This window comes from Oryzias latipes, chromosome 9 (assembly GCF_053564925.1).
Source record: "Oryzias latipes strain Hd-rR chromosome 9, Olatipes_Hd-rR_3.1".
NCBI classification, from domain to species: Eukaryota; Metazoa; Chordata; class Actinopteri; order Beloniformes; family Adrianichthyidae; genus Oryzias; species Oryzias latipes.
Genome location: NC_136245.1, coordinates 20,581,805 through 20,606,377, shown reverse-complemented (window position 1 = coordinate 20,606,377; position 24,573 = coordinate 20,581,805). Strand labels below are relative to the sequence as shown.

Here is a 24,573-nt window from a genome sequence, read left to right as displayed (position 1 = left end):
TGACGGCTGTTCAGTATCTTGTATTTTTTTTAATAAAGGTTGTTTCCTTATTCTGAAGAAGCAATAAACTGTATCTCAACATTTAGACAGCAATACTATACCAAAGTGTTTGCATCTTGGTAAGAAAAAAACGATTAACTATTAATTTTATATTCATTTTCACTTAATTTTTTATTAACTATTATTGTGTTGTGTCAACAGCCTCTTCTTTTTTTATTGTGTTTACTTTTAAAATGACACTATCATTGTTCTAAATGTTTTGGTGGATGTGTTTTCCCGACATCGCATGGTTAAAAAAACAAGGGCCCCATTTTTTGGTTCAACAGCTACAGGGGCCACGTCCGGATCAATCAGCTGCACACGTGCTCCTGTAGCTGAAGGGGTTAATGCCGTCTGGGGAAAGAGCATTGACATCTATGCCAGCCTGAAATTAAATGTTCAGTCACTTATCATCGTCATTCACTTACTGGGTGCACCTGTAGGATTCTCATCATGCAAGAAAATGACAGGACTCTTCCTGCCGCTTCTGCTGCAGAGCCGCAGCCAGACAGAGTGGTCTTTGTCTGCTGCAAGGCGGTTCTCTGGCCCCAGTGCTCACCGCCTCGCACTGTAATGTCTGACACAACTTGGCCTCGTACCAACATCGTTTCAAAGCTGAAGATGACATCTTGTACTTTTGCTAAACTCTGTTATCAGACAGTTATAGAGACGTTTTACTGTAACTAGGCACTGATTTGATGTTTTTCAACAATACACCGGTTTTATATGGCCAGGCATGTCAGACTATTACCTGCTGTTGTCTTTTATTGTAGACGTCACAATCATTTTTGCTGAGGGCAGGACACACTGTTTCTGTAAAAACTGATGCAGGAACTTCTTAAAAATGTTCAACCTTTGCACTCTTTTTACTCATTTGCTTTAAGCGAATCATAAATTTGATTTGATTCAGTCTTAAGTGATCGGAACTGGAGTGAATTGGAAAAAAGAACTTTATTGAATCAAACTAAATCAAATTAGATAAAAATTCAACTTAGTTTTAATTAAATAATTCAGAATAAGACTTATTAAAAAATTAACTGAATAAAGTTAAATTAAAAAATCCATTTGGATTGGAATAAAATAAAATAAATTAAACTTAATTTCATCTTGAGTCTACTAAACGTGAACAGAACATAACTGAATGGAATTGCCTTTATTTTAAGTGGAATATCAATTGAGTTAAACAACTAAGATCAGTATCAAACACATTGTTAGAACTGGAAAAAAAGCAATAATTTCAATGATCAAGATTTAAATATCTATTTGTCTTCTTTAAAAATAAGTACCTTATTAAATCCGTTCTTATTGTGCTCCTCTTACTGACATCACTGTTCCTCTGAATGCAGATCATTTTTGTAGCTGTTGGATTACAGATACCCCTTCCAAATGAGCGTGGAGTTGCCTGGACCCCGTCTTTGCTAGTGGCAGAGAGGGGGTTTCTGCATTGTTCCAAAGCAGTCATCAGAACATCCTTTTGAAGTGGTGGTTCTTACAGATGCTGGTGTGAACTGATTTGCCTCATTATTTAAATTAAACAAAATCTTTTGCAGGTTTTTATTTTAAGGGCGTGATAATGACGACCTGCTGCAGTGTTTTTTTTAGTAGTTTCTAAAAGCTTTAGAATTTTGAGAGAGGACTTTTATATGTATATATTTGAATTATTTACTGCACATTACAGATCAAACACTTGTATTATGCTTTATTTATGCATTAACTACTTCCGTCACCACTCTTTAAGCACATAATAACAGTGATGTGACCCGTATGTTAACTTGTCCAAATGAATTACAATGTTTTGCAAATATTTTCCTTGTGTTGCCACGGAAACCTTCTATTTAGAAAGGTACAGGGATGTACACTAACTGCTAAGCAGCTTTTAATGCTGTGTGTGCCACCCAAGCATTTAATGGGATGACTAAGAAAGATTTGTGTTGCAGTCTCACCAAAACATGCTTTAAAACGCTCATTTCAGCTGTAGGAACCATAATGATTGGGACTTTCTTTCATGGCTGGAAATGCAGAACGTATGCCAGAGACCAGAGGACTGTCAAGCTATCCATAATGCCTTCTGTTTAGTAGTGCCGCTTGGCTTTACAGCGCACACACCCACTGGTGCCGTGGTTGAACTGCAGTGAGAAGTGGTGCTCCCCTAATTTATCATGGGGAGTCGATGAGTATTTGCAAATGCTCTTAAGTCATACATTTTTAAACATCTTGATCCTAATCTGTTTACTATAAATCCCAAACTCAACCAAGATCATTAGGCCAAATGCAGGCTGATACAGACGGAATGAGAGTTAGATGATTGCCATTGTAATGCGGTACGTTTAATGCAGACGGTAAAGATCTGTTAGATGAGAACGTCTATGTTTGTGTGTCTGTGGATTTTCACCTGAATTCCCTTGAGTTTTACAATTTAGCTTTTTTTCTTTTTTTAAATAGAACCCCTTCAAAGTCAAACACCTGTCTAGAAAGTGGCAAAAGCAGTGATTCATAACGTTACAGTTTGCTCACATTGTGACAGGGATGTCTGAGCTGAATCACCATTTCATGTTATTGTGTGATTGGGGGCACTCGTCAGATTTGTGAAGTCTTTCCTGCATATTTTCACTTTTTTTATTCACTTACATGATTTTCACAAAAAAAATTATATATAAAAATTATATATACCCCTATTTTATGATAGCTCATTTTACAACATTTGGAGTGCACAGACCAGTTCAAGGAAAATTACAGAAATAAATGTTTGGAATGAATAATTAAGAGCTAAGTCTGATCAGTCATTTACAGTGAAAGCTACAAGCAGTAGACAGAAGGTTACATCTACCAGTGGAAGGACGTTTGCGTTTATTATGTGACAAAAGTTTTCCTGCTGGGTAACAGAAAGTGGATGAGGATGCCTCATCATAGCAGCTCCCAGTTTTATCAGTTCTTTCTTTCATTACTGTTTGTAAAGTTTGTAGTTTAATGAAAGATTCATGATCTTTATAAAAAAAAAATATTACAATCACCATTTTATTTCTTATGTTAGAATCCGTTTACTCAGTAAAAATACAAATTTGTCTTTCTTTTGCTGTATTTTATCTAAGCCATTTCCTTTTAAGCAGAAAAATGATGGCATTTAAATTCAATTATGAAGTAAAACATTAAAATCTATATATATTTCTCAAGGTTTAGAGAAAGCGAAGCAATTAAAACTAGATCAATGAAATAACATTTTCAATGTGCGTGAAAAAACCCCACATTTATCGTTCTCTCTGAAGATGTATGGTATTTTTTGAAGTCCAGAAGGCACTTGACTAAACCAACTTCTGTGTTGTTTTAGGGATCGGCTGTTCTGGTCTGGACCTCCTCACTTGACTCCAAAAGATCAAGGTTCACGTCTGTCCATTCCAACTCCATTTTCCCACATGTCTGCCTCCAAACTGGAGGTTCACTGACAAACACACACACTACAAGAAATCCACAGCAAGCTGTGTTGTTTCACTGTCTGTCACAGGTTTGGGCTTTCTGTCTACATTTCATTTCAGCAACTTGTTCAAAACAATAGTTTATTCATTTATCTTTCTCCTAGCAACGGCGGTTGTGCAGTTTTGTTGTGTGCCAGGTGGATATTTTTGTGTATTTATGTATGAGCAAACATGATGTCAAGCACATTTTTTATTGGCTCTAATCGGAGCAGCCTGACCTGTATCTAATCAACAGAGCACAATTAAACTGGACATATGAGGTTTTTTAAAATGACCGTTTGAGTTTTTGAAGACAATCCTCTTAAACTTGGAGAAGTTTAACACACTTTCATGTTTTTTTGCGATGGCATGGGGCCGGAGGCAGACTGTCTTTATAGGTCATGTGATACTTGGGTCATTTTGAGGCCCGCACAGCGGATCACCGGGATCAAACGCTCTGACTGGCTCTATGGCTTAGTGAGTTATAGATGGTTGGAGGCAACAGGGTTTCAGATACAGTATAAATGTTTTACAGAACACTAATTCACATCAAGCTTTCAACTTGACGTTGATTGAGCTGGAAAATGAACAGCTACTGAAATGATGCCTGTGAGTTGGTCTTAGTTAGGCTGCTTCCTTTGAGTAGTTTGAAAACCTGTAAAATGTTTGCCCTTGAGCCTCTTGTGTCGTCAAGTCGTCCATCTCTGTCGTCGTGCGTTTGTGTTTGCAGTGAGAAAGTGCCCTCTTTAAAAAGTTAAATATACGTTTAGTGTCATTTTCTGATTTTGTCTCTTCTCCCAGTTCAATATTGTCAGTGTAAAATTGTCAGGTTGGGGATGTGAAGTACAAAATCAACAGAAATTGACAGGTTGCTGCCTCCAGCCTTCCTTTACGGTCTCAAATGCTGCTTCCCTTAACTTCCTTTTTCTTTCAGAATCTGGCTGTCTAGACCAGTCAAGCCTCGTAAGGTAGAGATGCATCGTGGGGGTAGCTACTTCTTGGACATGAGAGGGACAAGAGAAGATAGCTTATTCAATGTGTATTGCAAGCCAGTCAGACATTTCTTTAATGTAAAGCAGGGGTGTCAAACTCATTTTCACCGAGGGCCAAATCAGCATAGTGGCTGTCCGCAAAGGGCCAGATATAACTTATACATGTCACTAAATGTAATGCAAAATAAACATAACTACTCCTTAATGTTAAAAAACTCATTATTTTTTATTATAACTTTTTAAAGTGACAATTAAAGTTGCACAGAAAACATGTTTGCTTGTTACTTTAGCATAATCCTTTTAAATTTTGACCGCTTATTAAAACCCACATAAATCGTTTAATGAAGGATCAAACTGTCCAAGTGAATAAAGAAAAATAACATAAAACTGAGCTGCAAAGAACACGTATTACATGTGGAACATTTTACAAAAAAAGGCTGCACACAGCCTTGCATCCAACTGATGGTTTGATGACAATTTGTCTGCATACACACATAAGACCTGCAAATATTGAATAATTACAACAGCAGCTGCACATAAATAATATGTAATCAACTTAAGAAAAATGTTATTTTAAGAAATTAAAAACTTTTATGCTCTCGCGGGCCACATAAAAAACCATGGCGGGCCACATTTGGCCCCCGGGCCTCGAGTTTCACACAAGTGATGTAAAGGAACAGGTTGTTTTTTTTCCTGGTTAGTTGGAGCAACACAAGCATCTAGTGGACTTTCAGGTCTTATCCTGATTATCACTCCTTTTAGTCAGGCATTAAAAAAAAAAAACCAACAACTTGTTTTTCGATAAAAAATAAGCAAAGTACAGATTTATTTTTTTACAGAGAAGTGTGTGATTGACTGTCTGAAAAGATATTTAAAATGTATTATATATGCTATTAAATTAACTTAATACAGATTCTTTCTTCAGGTCACAGGGTAATGACTAGCCAATTTTTATTTATTTACACTGATTCGTTTGTTATTTGGGGATTTATGAGAAGTTTTAATATAACATACTATCTGGGACACTATGGTGTCTGGGTCTATTCCATGCCCACACAAACTTATTCACTCTGCTGAACTTTCCTCATGCAGTGACCACTCTGCTGATTGTAAGTGAAGAGCTGATAAACTGTGATCCAGCCTCTCCCCCCTGTGGAAAAGTTAAGCACAGAGTTTCCAGTCAACCACCACTTTTATCCACTCAGATCGTGCTGCTCCCAAACTTACTTTCAATAAGATGAGAAAAAAAACCAAGGGACTCATGAAAAAGCCAAATCTCTCTAAGAAGTTCTATGACTCATGATAAACAATGTCGTTTTGGTAGCTGTGTCCTCATTGGGACGAACAGTGAAACTCCCTCAGAATTTTGACAAAATGTAGTGTTGGAAAGCACAATATTTTGTGAGTCAAGCACACTCAGACAAATGCCTGCACCACCCTGTTTCCATTGCTCAACCTTGGATATGGTCTGATGGTCTCTCCCTCCATATGGCATCAATGTGGCATCTTTTGCTGAGGCCATTTATTGTAAGACACACTCAACTAAAGTGTGAATTTTTGTTCCATTTGAAAACAAATTTGTTATTTTCTGATGCAAAGTGGGGATGCACTCATTCCTTGTGGGGCGGACAAGTTCAACTGGAAGAAGATTTAATACTAGATCCTTGTGATGAAATAAAGCCCCCCCCCCCCCCCCCCCCAACCCCGGCCCACTCCCACTCTACAAAGGTGTCTCATTCACTTTTTTTCAAGACCAGCCCCTCCTCTCTGACGAGATAGCAGTGTGGGGGTGAAGCAAACTTCACTTGTTCCTTTCCAACAGTTCGGACTCTGTCCCTTCATCCACAGCCAGGATCATCCCGGAGTGAGAGCCAGCGCGCACGCGGAGCATCCCGCATGAGAGGAGGGAAGCTGTTGAGTCAGTTTGAAGCGGACTTATCCGGGCACTGTTTACGCACGAACTTTACGCACGAGGACTCATTCAGTTTAAGGACTTACTTACATATTGTCATTCTTGATGGAATAAAACGCAAGTAAACGTAAGTTTGTTTCCCCTTAATAATTATTATAAACATATTTTTTAATTTATAGTTATAGTTATCTATAGTAATTTTCTAACCTTTTAGATGTTTCGTGGTTTCAATAGGCTACCTCAACTAAATAAAAATGGACCCATCCGGTGAAAGACAGGTTTTTAGCGATTTACAAATTACATTCAGTGCGGGTTGTCCTCAGATAACCCGCGCTTGCAATGTTAATTTAGAATGGTAATATATGTCAATGCAAAATTGATATGTTACGAGCATATGGTTGTTTATTTTTTGTAATGAGCATAAAAAGTTGTTTTTGAAGATTTTGAAAGGAATCACTTTGCCAGTTGCAGAAAAGCTCCTCTGCTTCTTGAAGATGATCAGGTGCTCCAAAAATCAATTGGCCAAAACGTGTAATTCTGAAGAAAGCGCACCGAGTTTTTCTACTTTGTTTTGGTTTTTACATTGACTTTCAGTTAAAAAAAATGCATTTGCACGTGGTTTAATCATTTTCAAAACAACTATGAAACTTCATCCATTGCCACAGTTGCATTCCCTTCAAGGCTTTGCTGTCAGATCCACTGATGAGGTTGAATAAGATCTTAATCTTAAGTGGTATCCAGTATTTCAGGTGAAAATCTTTAGTTGCTGCACAAGAGCTCCCCCAGTTCCAGCGTCCACTGGGACCCACCACCTTTGTTTATACAGGGGGTGCTGGCGGGAGAAGGGGTTCACAGCTCCTGTCATCCTGTCACCACAAACTTCAAAGTTTGACCTCACAGGATGTATTACCCCTCAATTCTGCCACCCACAAGTTCCCCGAAAACGTCAGATTTTTGCCCTTATGTGTTTAAAACAAATACAGAAATTAGTTCAATTGGATGACAAATTGTAATTAAACAATCACTTAAATAGTTGCAAACCACAAAGTAAATAAAATGAAAACTGTCCTAATAGAGCTTTTTATTGTCTCTGTCCCTAACAGATGATTCTAAATATAAGGCATATCCTGTGGTTGTATTATCTCAGTGAAGCTGCTGCAGCAACAGGTAAGGTTTGAATGGTTTCATCCATCTCCTCCTTCTTTAAACCTCTCCTCTGCTCCTCCTCAGTCTGCCTCCCTGAGTCCCTCCCCTTTTTTCCTGTTCATTTCTATTTGCTATCTCTCCTCTTTTCTAGAATGACAAACTTGTACATTTAGAGTCCCAAAACATAAAGGGTGTCAGTTTTTCTTAAAATTGTAGAAAACGAATTGGTCCTGTGTCTCTTCCAAGACTTAGCAATAGAGATGGCATAAGTACAGATGTTAACATTGCCTCCATGCCTCTATTGGCCCCTTCTCTTTTTGTCTCTGAATGGACACCTTTTAATTAAACACCACTCCAAGCATGGAAGCTGAACAGCTGGTTGTATCCTACATCCTAATAAGACCCTCTGTTAAAGCTCATAGGCTCATGCCTTTGGGGCTGTCCCATCGCTGTGTCCTGAGAATTTTCCACCTTTTTTTCTGTGAATGCTTGCAACCCTTTTCCAAAAGAGAGAAAAAGAGATGGTTTTTTTTCCTGTGAGAAATTATTGCCATTCATTTTGTTATTGCTATTCTTTCTAAATTGGTGTAATTTTACCATTAAGTTTAAAAATGGGAATTCAGTAAATAAAGTGATTTTGTTTTATGTTCAAGCTGTGTGACTATTAACTGGTTGTAACATTGTTTTTGTAATGCTGAACTCAGTCAAATATCCATCCCTTGGTTTAAAGCTTAAGTAGGAAAAACACATTTGAGCTTTTCTGTCTTTTGTGAACATGCAGTTGCTGTTGATGAAAGCTTGACATGTTCAGAGGTGATGCAATAATGCTCCCTCCTCTAAGCTGTTGTGTCTGACATCATACAAACATACTGTACATTCAACAGCCTTAAATGTCTTCCCCACACCCATCGATGTCAGGTTGAGGTTAAACTTTCCAAAAGCTACTTTCAAGTCACAGTCCTTTTTTTTTTATTAGGTGGGGTGTAGTTGCCACACCCCATCTACTGAAATGACTCAGGCACTACGTAGTGTCTGCCATAACCAGCTAAAAGTGTATGAGAAAAATGCCTTAAAAATATGCTAAAATGAATGATTATTGTTATTTTTTTTGCCTTTTAGCTTCCCATGCGATATCAATACTCAAACCGATAACTGGATCCCTGTCAGGGAAAGTGAATCTTCCTTGTTATTTTTCAACAATCCCAACATCTGCACCACTCATTGGTCCAAATGGATCAATCACTTATGGCCGGGATCTGTTAAGGATCAAATGGACCAAGATACAAAGAAATACAGAGTCTGTTGTGCTGGTGGCACAAAATGGGGTGATCAAGATAGGTAAGAGTTACAGGAACCGAGTATCAGTGCCCAGTCATCCTGAAGATGTTGGCGACGCTTCACTAACTATGGTCAAGCTGCGTGCCAGTGATGCAGGCACTTACCGCTGTGAGGTCTTGTATGGCATCGAAGACACCCAGGACACAATTAGCCTTGATGTCAGAGGTGAGATTTTTACACTCTCCTACACTTGTATTATCCAGAAAATGGCATTAAAAGGTTTTTGCTTCAAATGCTAAATGTTAATAACAGAATAGAATTGAAAGTTGCATAAATAGATCCTTAATGATGCCAAATATATGTTTTATAGTCTGTAATAATCAATCTAAGCTAATCAGTCATTAGAAACCAAATGTGGATGAAATTGAACTGATCAATTAATCTTACTGAAGTTATTTACTGTTTCCATTTTTCTCTTTTTGTTCATTAACATGTACTTTTAATCTGCCCATGACTTTATAACTTCATGAATATTTATTCAAACGGTGTCAGAGTGGAAGCAGGATATGTAAGAATTAGATGGGGAGCCCACCAGCTTGTACATGTTGTCGGCATTTACATATTTTTTTGTTTTTTCAAGTGTTGTGGGAAATATTATGTGACTCTAATTGAAAACATGGGTGGGGAAAATAATGGGATAGTTTTGGTTTACAGACTGCACAACCACGTTTCTAACTATCTGCAATCTTAATTGACACCATCAATCAAATCTTTTGCGTCTTTCTACTGTCCACAAATATGGGGATTTCAGGGCCATGGCATCATGTGCAGTTATCTTGTTCATTTGTGGTAAACTGTAGAGTGCTTTGCATATCCTCTTTGCTCCCCCTTTCCATATAAAATGCATGATTCAGTTATTTTACCAACAGATTCTGCTTTATAAGAGATTTCCCCTCAATTTACCACTCCAGGTTTACACTCATGAAATCCAGATGACAATCTTCAAATTTCTTAGCAAAGAGAAATTTTGCTAAAAAAATCCTGTCTCATCTTTGAAAAGTAGTTTTTTTTCAAACTCCTTTCTTCCAGGCGTTGTTTTCCATTACCGAGCAAAAACCAGCAGATACACTTTAGATTATCAGAAGGCTGTTCGGGCCTGTCAAGATATTGGAGCAACTATTGCTACCTATGACCAACTGAAAGCGGCCTACGAGGATGGGTTTGACCAATGTGATGCTGGCTGGATTGCCGATCAGACAGTGAGGTCAGCATCTTCAGTTAAAACTTTATTTAAAGCACCCAGATTTTTTAAATTTCTGTATTTTAGATGCATATTTTAAACATTGGCCAAAAGCAGCAAGTAGTGACTCATGAATTCTTGTAACTCTTTGTTTCTCCACTTGCAGATACCCAATTACAAAGCCCAGAAAGGGCTGCTTTGGAAACCTCATGACTAACCCTGGCATCAGGTCATATGGAACCAGAAAACCCACAGAGACCTACGACGTGTACTGTTATGTAGACAAACTTGATGGTAAGAAATGAGGTATCATTTAGGAGCAAAAAGCATATCTTAAATGATGAATAATTTACTAAAAAAGGATACATTCGTGTATGGACATGTGACGCCAGAATAAACAAACAAAACAGTCCACGGCTTTTTTATTGCCATCGTTCTTGGTTTTGATGTCGTCTCAGTTTGCTATCGACAACCACAGCAATATGCTTAGGAGGCTTTGGCTTAACCTGCTAAAAGATTAATGGAAATTTTTAGGGTTATGTGTTTGTGACACATCTTTATGATGAAAATTCCACAGGGACCCACAAAACAATAATTTCCTGCTGGTGTTGAAATGTAAAAATAATTTGGCAAAGAAATAAATTAATTTAAAAGTTTAGCTTCTCTCTTATTATAACACCTTTTTAATATTAGCATGACAATTTTATGTTTATGACATAAATAACAAAGGAAAAAAACAATCTGCTGGTCTGGATGCTGAAAGTGACTTGTTGAGGAGAGTGTCGTTTGTTTTGTCTGCTGTAAGAGGGGAACACATTCCTGAGTGGGAAAGCATCTGTATTCTCAACGCCCCCATAAATCAGGAAATGTCAGCCAATATTGTGATACTTGAAAATGCTACACCCAAAACTAAGTGAAATATAGCAAGAAATCATCTCCTTTCATAATCATGATTGGATTCAGTTGCAGACACACAATTTTGTTTTCTTTATTACATATCATCCTTTAAGAAAAGACATCCTAAGGTTGAGATTCACAAGTGCATGATCATAGGAAAAGATGCTTCAGGAGGCAACTGAAGGTGGGATTTATGTTACTCAGTTCATCTTTTATACTTATGCGCTTTTGCTTTCCCCAATGTTTTTTTACACCGCCCTCCAGTTTTAAACATCTTTTAAAAAAAAACAACTTAAAGTACAGTCATTGGCGCCGACAGGGTGGGCACATAGTCTGCATTGTTATCCCACATTAGGATGATATGCTGAAAGAACTAGTGTTCTCCAAAATGTTAAAGGTGGGAAATACTTTGGGTTTGTGCCTTGCACAAAAGTGAGTTTGTCATGATTTGGGGATTCCCAAAAGTGGTCTTAAAAGTTGTGATCACCACAGCTATGTTTCTCCTAAAAATAGGTTGATCTTATCTCTGTTTTCATTTATTTGTCTTTTCTTTGCTTTAATTAAGGTGAGGTCTATTATGCTCCTGTGACCCGTATGATGACTTTTGAAGAGGCCAGTGAAGAGTGTAAAAAGAGGAATGCTGTCCTTGCGACCCCCGGCCAGCTCCATGCCGCCTGGAGACAGGGGCTAGACAGATGCGACTATGGCTGGTTGTCAGACGGCAGTGTGCGGCATCCTGTTGCAGTATCCAGAATTCAGTGTGGGGGAGGTCTGCTTGGTGTGAGGACCATGTATCGCTACAGAAACCAAACCGGTTTTCCAGAACCAACAATGAAGCTTGGGGCCTACTGTTTCAAAGGTAAGTGTCATTGCATTTGTCGCTGTTTATTGTATGTTCAGTAAGTAAGTCAGTATTACAGTGTTTATTTAAAACAACAAAGCTGTCGGAAAATGATCAGTTTAAGAAAATACACTATATTTAAAGTAATAGATGATGGCAATGACCTGGGAAGACCTTTGAAACAATTAAATCCTTAACATTATAACAAATAACTCCATATGATGAAGTAGGAGAGTCTTTATAATTATTTATACTGGACACTTTATGAATTTGGAGAGAAAAAAAACTTCAGTTAAATTTCCTTAACTTTAGAACAAACAAATTATAACAGCATTATCATTTTGGTGGTTAAAACATTTTTCATTTTAGATTAATTTTAGGAGGATGGCCCAAATAAGCATAAAAAGGAATATAATCTCCATGCTGCCTTAAAAATGTTCCAATTGCAAACGAAGGGAGAAAAACATAACGGCAAAAAAATGGAACCTGAGGGAGCTCCTCATAGAAGGGGCATCTAGGATGACATGAAGCTCCAAAAAACAAACTGAAAAACATCTATCTCCATAGTAAGACCCAAATTCCAGTAAAGCTGTAATATTCATCTCCTCACAGTCTTGCTGTTTATGATTATAAACTTCATCAAATCAGATGTAATGCTTTTTAGGGATCAATTTTGGTGATTGTTTTCAGAGAGAGCTGTTTAAATGATTGCAATTGCAATCATGACGTTTATTTCAGTGATAGCAGTAAAGGCAGGAATAAAAGCTTTCCATAAGGAATCAAGCCTGACTGCAAAGAGCTATGAGTTCATCTTTTATACTTATGCGCTTTTGCTTTCCCACCCTTTAGTTAAATGTTTTTGCAACACCAGTTTTACATATCTTTAAAAAAAATCAAATATATACACAAGAAAACATTAACTGTCCTTGTTAGAGAGCTATGCTTTAGTTTGATTAACACAAGCATGAGAAAAGGAGTGTGATAACTTTTCATGACACTGTTGGTTACGTGCCAGACCAACGTTTTGACTTCATTGTCTCCTTTCTTGTCTGAGGCGACAGCGTGAAGAGAAGAGTAAAATACCTGTGGCATACTCTAATTACCCTGAAAGTAAACGTCCTATCTTGTTCAAGGGCTAGATAGATAAATTATTGTTTACACAATTTTTTCTTATTATTGTTATTTGCCAGGGCTTATTAAAAAGTAATTTCCTGGCTTTGAAAATCTACTGAAAAAGCTGTGATTATAGCCACAATCCAGGCAAAACCAGGAAGAACTTATTGGTCAGTAGAATTGGACACCGTTTTTTAAATGATATTGTTTATAACTTATCGGTATTCCAAGAGCAGCAACAAATCACAGCCATTTAGAGAAACATCAGAAGTCTTTAGGTACACCCTGCAGCCTTTTTCGTCTCTCTATCTGACCCCTTTTGCGTCTTTCATCTCTCATTTCCGCTGTCAGTTTGCTGCTTGTCATTCTCACTTGCACTTATCAGAACAGACGTTCAGAAAATGGACAAAGCTACTGCTGGACTTCTAAATTCAGTCATCCTCGGTGACCTCTGACATGGCCTTTCCATCTTTACAAGTGAGTGGCCGGACAGATAAGCCGTCCACTGTCTGGTCATTTTCTCTCCCTTGGGCCATACTACGTTTTGCAGTGATAAGTCCCAGTGGAGTTCAAAGGTCACACAAACAGGCCACCCTCACGTCCAGCTCCGTGTATGTCATGTCAGCTCTCTCAGCAGTGTTGTATTTACACCTTGGAGTAAGTGCTTTTCAAGTACCTGTGTTTTCTGGGGCTCTCTCCATCACTTCCTGTTGTCCTAATGCCCGTGATATCTCAAAAGAGAAACATTAGGTGAACCAGTGCCACTTAGACTGTACAGAGACAGTGACTGAGGAGGTGGGAAAAGAGAAATAGAGAACTCCTTTCTGATAAGTCTAAATATTGAAACAACATATCCAGTGTTTTTGTTAGAGAATCCAACCGTGCTCAGTTTTTTTCTTCAAAGGCAAAAGCAAAAAAAGGTTAAAGATTTTTAGAGAAAAGGTCAACAGTTCCTCCCGATCAACAGCTGCATTTAAGTAATCTGTCTGTGCCTTGAGGAAAGCTTTCTCTTAAGATGCTGCTTTTATGGGTAGGAGTAAATGTTGGGGAGGATGGGGGAGGAGTGCAAAACAGGCCACCAAGGAGAGTCATTGAGGCGTTAAGATGAATGATGTAGACAGGATTACCAGTGGATAGTCAGGATCATCACTGGGATGTTTGGAATCAAATATTTAGATAAGTAGGAAGTTAAAATATTTTAAACAGAAAGAAAAATTAAGAACTTTGGAATTCTTTATAGTTATACGAGATCTTTTTTTTAATTATAGAAATCCTTTTGCGCAGAAGAGGGAGTGTTTGGAGAGACATTTAAAGTGGAGTTTGCTTTTTAGTGAAAGAGAACTTTAAAAGAATAATCTCATTTGCTATAACTTTATATTTATAAGGTACAAATGAAGTGGGATTTAACTGAATTAAGCTAACTTGCTGCATATATGATGTACTGTTGTGCTTTTTGCACTTTTTTCATTGCATTAAAATATATTTCTGCAACTTTATTGGTTTGAAAACTTTGTGTTTTTCAATCGAATTCCTAGAAAACCCTTTAAAAGCCCTATATAAAGAAAAATCTACTTTTTGAGTTTTTAAATGTATTTCATTGTTCAGTCCTCACTGTATGAAAAGGGCGGCACCCACAAGGAGCGAAAGCTGCTGCCTCAGAGATCGAGTCGGTTTAATTCTGGGTAGCAAAATTAACTTTGAAAAAAAGTCATGTTTCGTTAAATTGGTTCTTTTGTGTGCCAAAGGTAATATATCATCATATATATGGATAAAGTTTATTCTGAGAGGCTTAAGAAAAGCCTTTAAAGTCCCACTCTATTTTCAATTGATCTATCTTAAATGTGTTCCTAAGGGTCTTTTAATTATACACATGTCCTAAAATATGGACCTTACAACTTTCTTGTCAGGTGAGTTTTGGTAACACTGTTCTGGTTAATAAATGTATGTTTGTTTTTCTCTATTTCTTCTTAGGAAGAAGAGATGTGTTCAACCAGACATCCTTAGTTGATGTATCTGTGATAGACATCACAACTGCCTCTATTGTCTCCACAACTTCTATGCCCTTACTGGAAAGCAGCACCAATGCAGTTTCCACAACATCAGCCCCAGTCACAGAGGGAGATCAGTCTAAAGACTCTGCAGCTGCCACGAATACTCCATTTATGTTTTCCACTAGCATGGCTCCATCCAGTTTCCCTTCTGCAGATCGTGAAGAGGACCTGATTACAACCATCGCACCCACAATCAAGGAGGAAGATGACACCTTTGATATCGTTACCCCAATGTTCAATATAGATGACTTTGGAACTGTTGATGAGGAGTCTGTTCCCAAACGTGGCGATGTTGTCAGATACCCGTCCATACCAACAGAAAGCAGCAATGATACTGTGTCTGACCCTGATGATCCCTCAGTGATCAAAATCAGCACAATCCAACCTGATGTCCTCATGCCAGGCTCTTCTGTTGACACAAAAACCATGTTTGCTGAGGGAAAGACAGAGGAAGCCTTTGTCCATTCTAGCATCACTGCAGCAGTGACTTCTGATGTGACTGAAACTCCAAAAGGAGCTATACCTGAGGAAACAACACCATTCCCAGATTATGATAAAGACATTGATGATACTTTCATTCATGTTGAAGTGATGCCACCAGTCCAGGTATTTAATGAGGAGCCTTCATCCAGCCCAGCAACTTCAACAACCACCGTTACTACTCCATTGATGTGCAAGACCCTACCTGGCACAACAGAACTACCTAGTACTACTCATACTGGAACCCAAACTATTCTTGAAACACATGACATGGACTCTAACGCCAAATCTGGAACCACTGCCATCACCAAAGTTGACGGAGAAACAACAACTCCACATGAGACGTTGTCAGCACGTGGCGACATTTTTGATGAGTCTGGCTCTCAAACGGCAGTGCAAAAGACAGGCACAGAAGCAGAAGGACAACTGTTCACATCCACACGTACAGCTCCAGCTGCAGCCAGTGTGCTCACCTCCCGATCTGCAGTGATCTCGGAGTTTCAGCCCTTGGAAACAAGTGACATCACAAAGACCCAGGATGCATCAGGTAATCCACCACATACAGTACCTTTAAATTTGTAAATTGAGCAGCTTAAGTAACAAATGCTATTACTTGATTTTTGTTGATTTAACTTGATTTGATTCATGTTTGGTATTCATCTGGTTTACTTTTTGGAGATTTAGATCACTGTAATAATGGTTTTGTTGCCTCAGTGGTTGTTGTAGGTTAAAGCATGAGTGTCCTGAAGGTTTGTTTCCCTCTGAGTTTTATTCCTAAGGATACTGGTTTATGATGAGGTTTGGTTACAGGGCAGTTAAACATCATATTACAACTAGTTCCAAATTGGGGAAAAAAGATCATTTCTATGCATAAAAAAGGAATTCACCAAAAACAATAGATTCTTTTTATTCTTTCTGCTTTTTCTGGTTTGTTTGTATGTTTTTAGTATTTATTTGCTGCAAGTATTTTTCAAGTGATCAGATATTTTAATCCTAACTGAAAGAAGATGAGTATGAAATGCGGCACACTAGTATTCTGAGATTACATGAATGTAACTGTTTCATTCACAACCATGCAGTTTTCTTATTATCTGGGGGTTTAAAATTGTTTTAGAAGTTACATTTTTTTAACCAATCTGCTTTAAGGTTTATCTTAAAAAGATTTTATTTATGTTGGTTTAGAGTATGATAAATTTCTCCATAATGTTTTGCTGCAGCTTCTCATGACACTAAAATGTTATGTTCCAGCTCTTCTGCTTTTTTTCTGCAAGTTCAGTATAGGTTTTTTTCTGGCACACAACATAAATCAAATTCTGCTAGAAGCAATTAAGTTAACAAGTTTTATATTTTAACATATTTATTAATTTTAAGGAAAATCCTAGTCTCTGAAGTAGAACTGGAGTAAAACAGGACTCACATAAGTCCTTTAATGCCTTAAGGGCATATCTGCTGTGATTTCACACAAGTGGGAACATGTGCTTCATATGTAAACAACTGATGCACATGTCCCGATTTTTGTCTGGATCTGAACTACAAGTGTTTTTATAGTGACGCATTTTTTCTCCCTGAAGGACATTTTGAGTCAGAGGAAAGGGATTTGCTTAGTTGGAAGAGATGCAAGTACTTTACCTAGTCATTTGGCAGAATTGTGATCAAACTTTGTGGTTTTTCCACAAGGTTCTCATGATGCACAATCATAATCCGCTTATTGCCATCCCCCAGTGTATGTGGTCAGTTTGGTGGCTCCTAGTGTACATCACAGTATATTACACACATTGAAAAACACAGTGGTGTGCACAAATATGATTCTTTTTCTTGTGTATTTTTATTGCAAGAAACCATGTAGTCCCAGAATTTCTCTTCATGTGTGTGACCAGCTGACTTACCACCAGACTGGCAATAACAGGAGTGTGTTGGCAGATCACTGCTACACACAGATGTACAGTGGACAACACCTCATGAGGTGATGTCATTGCTAACTCACAGTCTCCCCTCTCTGTCAGGGTGGCTGGAGACTGCCTGACCAAAGCGGCTCATTATAGCTACTTTTACTGCTACAGTATGTGATCAGCTGAGACACTGGGACTCTTTGCTGCCCTCCCAGTTTTTGTGTGGGAAAATCTTGTGGAAAATCTTGTGGCGTTGGAAAACAGTGTGCTGTCTGGCTGTGTGATAACCAAGTATATTCTTTAATGTCAGTGCGCCAAGAACATCACTGAATGGACGCTTAGTTGCGCTCAAAAGTGGTGGTGTTATTATGAATTGTATCCATCTGGACTTGATTAATTGATGACAGTTCAATTTACTGTTTACCAAGTGTTTATATGGAACATTATGACTTGGGAAATTGCTTGTCTGGGGTGTGAAACCCAAATGTCAGAAAACAATTCATGAAAACCACCAGCAATACATTCTTTCTGTAAGTAAATATGTAACATTTCAGTCTGCGTAGTCTTGGCAGGCTGACTGTCTATGACATTTTTGGAAATGCACTAATTCACCTTTAAGAGTTGATTTATGTATGGTCTGCATTTTAAAGCCGAGGGAAAATAGAAAACAAAAAGTTTCTTGATTAGGCTTAAAAACCCCTATGATGGAAATCATAGAGCTAAGAGGAAGTTGTAGAATTTTTCCTATGTTTTATTCTGAAATGACGACTCGATTAGTAGTAGGAATGATGTTCAAGATGGCTGGCATAGACTGTTGGCTATCTTTAGCTCTGTGTTTGCATGAATTCTGACAATGTCTTTAACGTTTTCAAGACTGCACATTGATGAACATTTCAAAAAATTCTACCACAATAAGTTAGAGGAACATCTTTAATTTAGAGTCCTATATATCAAAAGTCACCCAAAATCTAAAATAGAAAAAAAAGAATCAAAGGAGTATATTAATTTACTTGTGAATATATAAAAAAATATAATAAAACTATGAAAACAACAACAACAAAAAACAGGAGAGAAATATATGACAACATGGTATGATGGTAGCGTGGTGAGATGAGATGATAAGGTGAAAAGGCAAGATGGTGGCAGCATAAGCACATAAATCAGTGTTGACAGCTCTAATCTGTTCTTTTTTTACTGTAACTGAAAGAACACTAAAGGAGGTGGCATGTGCTCAGAATTCTGATTCATTTAGAAGCAGCTCAAACAGAAAAGCTTCTTTGACCAAACAAACGTTTATATATTTGAGAAGGTTTTCCCATCTGAGTAACGTGTGTTCTTTTTGTTTGGAAATGATGGTGTTTAGCTTCTAGTCTTGGATTTTATACAGGGACTGTAGATGTTTTGCAAATGTTGCAACAACTCGCTACAGCAGTGTTTTTCAACCTTTTTTGAGCCACGGCACACTTTAACCTTGACAAAAATCCCGCGGCACACCAGCATCCAAAAAAAAAAAAAAACAGAAATTCATGGTCTGTATTGATCGACAGCCCCCCCCCCCCCCCCCCCCCCCCGCCCGCCCGCAATCTCACGTGTATTTTTGTGATAATTGTGGCCGGAAAAGCAGGAAGTTGCGGCTGTTTTTTCTAAGAGATGAAATGAAAGTTAAATTAGAAAAATTTAAAAACTGTTTGTTTGTTGGGGTTTCAAGGCGTTTCGCAAGGACAACTCATTGTGCGCTGGGACACTGGCTCTTTAAGCCAATGCATCATGGGAGATGTAGTGTGAAAAGTGCCGAAAACTTGCAGAAAGACTGGCGTCTCTGAGATTTATTGTATTGTCCACTTGTTTCACGGTCTGACACCGGACTCTGTGGAAAGCTACACCGCTAAAGAAGAGCTTTAGCCGGTATTTTTGTTAGAACTGAGCGACTTTATCAGCAGAATTAAGAACAAGGAAGTGAAGACTTTAAGCACTTCTGATTGGTCAGACTGATGACATGTGATTAAGCCTTCAAGAATGATTGGTGGAGACAGTTAAAGGGACGGGACTTTTCCGCAAACTTGTCATAGCTGCAGGTAAATCGCGGTAACGTAATCCTTATCAAAATGTCTTTAATAGAATTAAATAAACACAAAGAAAAAGTAATTTTAAGATCTTTCATATTCCTAACTACTCAGTGTTTTATCAGGGCCTGTTTGGATGAACAAAGAGCTGATATCCTGGAGATGGGAAATGTTTTTAGATCAGTGAATGATTAATGAGGGCAATTTCTCCACGGCACACTAGTGTGCCGCGGCACACTGGTTGAAAAACACTGCGCTACAGGATGTATGCATGCAAAAACGCATGCTAGATAGACTAAAATTATTAAACCGATTTATATGCCGGTATTTGTGGCCTGTTGGAAGATAGATAGATAGATAGATAGATAGATAGATAGATAGATAGATAGATAGATAGATAGATAGATAGATAGATAGATAGATAGATAGATAGATAGATAGATAGATAGATAGATAGATAGATAGATAGATTCACTTTTATTGTCATTGTCAATTGTACAATGACATTGAAGCATCACCATTTCAGTGCAAGAATGACAAAATAAAAAAATGTAATATTAAATACATGAGTATGTACAGTAAATCAGCGTGCAAATGTAATTACGTACAAAATTGTGTGCAAACATGTCAGATGTTCAAGAGGTAGCAATGTAGGTAGAGTGTTGACGATGGGTAGACACTTAAGTGGACTCGGCTATTGCAGCTTTTTATCTGTGCATTTTAGAGTTGGGGATGGTTATTGCCTTGGGAAAGAAGCTGTTTTTGAGTCTGTTTGTTTTGCTTCTGATGCCTAGCGCCTTCCAGAGGGTAGCAGGTCGAATGTCCTTGATGATGTTCTGGGCCCTTTTGATGCAGCATGCGGAGTAGATGTCAGTCAGGGTGGGGAGAGAGCGCCTAATGATCTCCGGCTCTACCACTCTCTGCAGTCTCTCCTTATCCGCGACCGTGCAGCTGCTGAACCAAACTGTTATGGAGTATGTGAGCAGGCTTTGGATGGATGACTGGTAGAAGGTCAGCAGCAGGTTGGTGCTGATGGTGTTCTTCCTGAGGATCCTCAGGAAGTGCAGGCGCTGCTGAGCCTTTTTGATGATGGCTGTGGTGTTGGCTGTCCAAGAGAGGTCGGCAGAGATGATGATGCAGAGGATCCTGAAGGTGTGGACCCTCTGTACATGCACCTCATTAATATGGAGACTGGGTCGGCGCCATGCTTCCTGAAGTTGATGATCTCCCTGGTTTTGCTGCTGTTCCGGGTGAGGTTGTTCTCTGTGGACCAGTTTGTCAGGACCTCGTCTCTGTAGGCAAAACCACCATGGTGTCGTCGGCAAACTTGACGATGCTGTTGTTGTTGTGGGCTGGACTACAGTCATGCGTGTAGAGGCAGTACAGCAGAGGGCTTAGCACACAGCCATGTGGGGCGCCAATGCTCAGTGTGCCGGTGGAGGAGAGGTCTCACAGTCTGTGATCGGTTTGTAAGTTAGTTGTTAATCCAATTGCATGGGGGGGGGGGGGGGGGGGGGGGGGGGGGGGGGGCAAGAGTGAGCAGTTTGTCGCAGAGTCCGTCCAGGAATATTGTGTTAAAGGTGGAACTGTAATCCACAAAGAGCATCCGGACGTAGCTCTGCTGCTGCTCCAGGTGGTTCAGCGTGAAGTGGAGAGCCATGGCTACGCCGTCCTCTGTGGATCTGTTTTTGCGGCATGCACACTGGTGAGGTTCCAAGTCTGTGGGAAGTTGGTCCCTGATTTGCGGGAGGATAACCCTCTCAAAGCACTTCATTATGACCGGAGAGAGGGCCATTGGGCGATAGTCATTAAGGCTGGTTGAGGGAGATGTTTTTGGCACAGGGATTATGGTTGCTGATTTCAGGCAGGATGAGATTACTTCCTGGTCGAGGGAGAGGTTAAAGATCTTGGTGAAGGCGGGGGTGAGCTGGTGGGCGCATGCCCTGAGCATTTTGCCAGATACTCCATCGGGGCCAGCAGCCTTCTTGGGGTTCACTGCAAGGAGCACCCGTCTGACGTCATGCTCCTGGACAGTGAGTGGATGTGTGCTGGGGCTGGTGGGGGTTGGAGGTGGGGCTGGGGTGGAGGGGTGGTGTTGGGTGGATTCATAGTGAGCAAAGAAGCAATTAAACTCCTCTGCCCGTCCAGCGTCTAGAGATGCTGTAGAGACATCACGGCCACTGAATTTGGTGATGTCTTGGATGCCCCGCCAAACTTCTCGTGGATTGTTTCTGGATATGTAAGCCTCCTTGCTCATCCTGTGGTCTGCCTTGGCTGCTGATTTTATTCCTCTTTTCAAGTCAGCTCAGGCAACACTGTATAGTGCTCCATCCCCTGACCTAAAGGCAGCGTCTCGAGCTCTGAGGAGTGAGCGGACTTGGGTGGTCATCCAGAGTTTCTGATTTGGAAAAACCCTGATGGTTTTGTCCGCAGTCACATTCCCAACGCAGAACTGTATATAGTCCACCACTGTACCTGTGAGTGTCTACAGCTCCCGATGGCGGAATATGTCCCAGTCTGTCTGTTGGAAGCAGTCCAGTAGCATGAATAAGGCATCATTAGGCCAGACTGTGATGGTCTTTGTGATGGGCCTGGATTGGCCTATGAGGGGAGTGTAGGCCGGGAAGGGCAGAAGGGAAAGGGAAAGATGGTCTGACTGCCTGAGGTGGTGGAGGGGCAGTGTGTTTCAACTTAGAAAAGTTAAATTTTTCCAGTGATAATCATTTTTTCTGTGTTCCTTGTATCAAGGATTACTATTTTTTAATTACTTTGTGATAGTCGCACTTAGTCACGACCCTCAGTCCATCATCTGATTTTATATTTTAAAGTTCAGTATTAAAACAGAGGAGAAAAACACAGTTTTAAACATATCTAACTACAGACACCAACATTTAGCAAAGCTGTGATGAAAAAGTATTTTATGCATTCAGTTGGATAAAAACCGTAGGGGTGTAGTAATAAAAGATTACAATTGTAAGCTGTAATCAATAAAGGCCCTAAAATAGACAGAACAGAGTGGCACAAACAATACATTGCACTCAGTGAAGCATTTAAGTATGCTGTGAAAGAGTGAATGAATGAGAGTCAGGTGTGGAGCATCCAGGAAGTGGGCGCTGGGGTTGCTGGGAGGTGTAGTGTAGGGACGGCTCCCACCAGTGACCAGAGGGGAAGACAGAGTTATGACTTCTGACAGTTGGGAAGTCCATATAGGTACAATGTCCCCTCGGTATATATACTGCACTTCACCTTTCACTGAATAATTTGTTTTCCCTTTTTTGCAGATTTCTTTGTTAGTAATTTTGCATGCTTTTTTAAAAAATTTATTTTATACACAGTACACTGTGTTCTGCATCCTGATTGGCTCTTGATTTTGTTTATTAATCTCTTCCTTGCAGAGTCTCCTGTCCAGAATGCATTCGGTTTGCACAGTTTGTGAAGCCCATTGAGATGACTTGTAAATATTGGGCTATATAGATAAAATTGAATTGAATTGAATTGAATTGAATTTGCCAGAGCTATATAAATCTTCGATTTCTGTTGTTATTTAGATGAAAACTTGTGAAATACTGTACATGTAAAATTTAACAAAAATTTAATCTAAATAAGAGTACTTCTATAGTTGCTGTGTAAAGCTAGATTATTGCTTTAAGTTAAGGAAGTAAAACAAAAGTCTGCAATGTGAATTCTTTCTTTTTCCTTAATTTGTACTTGTCGAAGTGAGCAACATGCTTCTCTGTGTATGTGTATGTGTATGCATGTCCATGGACATCTAAATGAGGAAAGTAGGCACGTTGCATAAGTTCCCAGGCCTGACTTGGATCTAAAACAGGTGCCTGTTTAAAACTGTACTTGGCAGAAACAGGTGTTTTCTGCTGCAACCAGTAATCTCTCAACACCATCATTGGAGAAAAATATGGAGGAGAAACATAGTTTGTGGACAGACAGACTAACAGAGGAGCAAAAGAGAGAGAGAGTGAATAGGGGAAATCTATTTGACTATTCTATTAGGATTAAAACTAATTTAATCCTAACGTTTTTCTTTTAGGGAAATGCTTTTTTTCCTGGTTTTAAGGATGTTGTGAATGTAAATGAGTTGGTGAATGACAGTTTTGGAGAATTTAAAATAATTCTAAGAATAGCCCAATGCAAACTTTTTCTGTAGTTTTTTAAATGCTTACTCTAAGAGCTTGACTTTTATGTATAAGATTGTTTGCATAAATAAAAAAGCCATGCTCAGCACACTTGTATAAATAATTTTGTATTATATTAGGTAGACTTGCATAGAAATATTGAAAGTCTTCTATGGAAAATGTACAGAAAGCATACCAACTGAATACTTCATCCGATTAATTTGGTATTGGACTAAATTTAAATTTACAGTATAAAGATATTATATAAAAAGTGAACTTCAAGTATACTGCCACACATGTTGTATAGACTAATTATATTTGTAGTACACTTAAAAAGACAACTTCTTACTAAGGGAAATAAATACTTATTCTAATCATTTTTTTTAAATAATCAATAATGTCATGGTTTTGCTTTATTATCGTTGCAGCTCAACCAACAGTACAGCCTCAGGACAAACCCACAGCACGTCCCACAGGTTCTTCACTGTTCAGCACAGAGAAGCCTACATCACTGACTGTCAAAGAAAATGAGACTGTTGCTTTAGACCTAACAATATTGCCAGTTACTCCATCTGATAACCAAACAGAAGATTATCCTTCCTCTACCCCAGATAATGTGGTAGATCACCTTGATCATACCCAAGAAACGTTCATCCCAAATGATCACGTAAGCAGTACAGTGAAATCCTTTTCCAGTACTGACAGCAGAACTTCATTGTCCTCTAAAATAGCTTCAATGCTCAGCACCACAGAAAGTTCTGGGGATGGCACAGATGATTTCACGAAAGACTCACTCATAACAGCCACTGTGTCTTCAACACAAGGAACAGTATCACCATCTGTGGTAGCATCTCTGACCTCTGAGAAAAGTGAGACTTTGGGAACAGCCTCTACTGCAGCAACATTGCTCAGCAGTACAGAGAAAGTTTTTTCTGAAACCTCAGGAAGAACACAACATATTTTCACATCAAGCAAACCTCTGGATGAGTCAACAAAACCTGAAGAATCCTCAATTAAATTAGCGACAGATGCCCAAAGTTTAAGTGTGGAAAC

General features: G+C 38.9%; 1 protein-coding gene across 1 annotated transcript; it reads left to right on the top strand.

Annotated features, from left to right (window-relative positions):
- Positions 1-6,246: 6,246 nt before the first annotated feature.
- vcana (versican a) lies at positions 6,247-18,314 on the top strand. The gene is made up of 7 exons (XM_078952261.1): positions 6,247-6,519; positions 7,496-7,559; positions 8,658-9,041; positions 9,906-10,080; positions 10,223-10,350; positions 11,519-11,812; positions 14,879-18,314. Exons 2-7 carry the CDS (start codon positions 7,496-7,498, stop codon positions 16,018-16,020), a joined length of 2,187 nt encoding a protein of 728 aa, XP_078808387.1. The 5' UTR covers positions 6,247-6,519; the 3' UTR covers positions 16,021-18,314.
- The last annotated feature ends 6,259 nt before the right edge of the window (positions 18,315-24,573 follow it).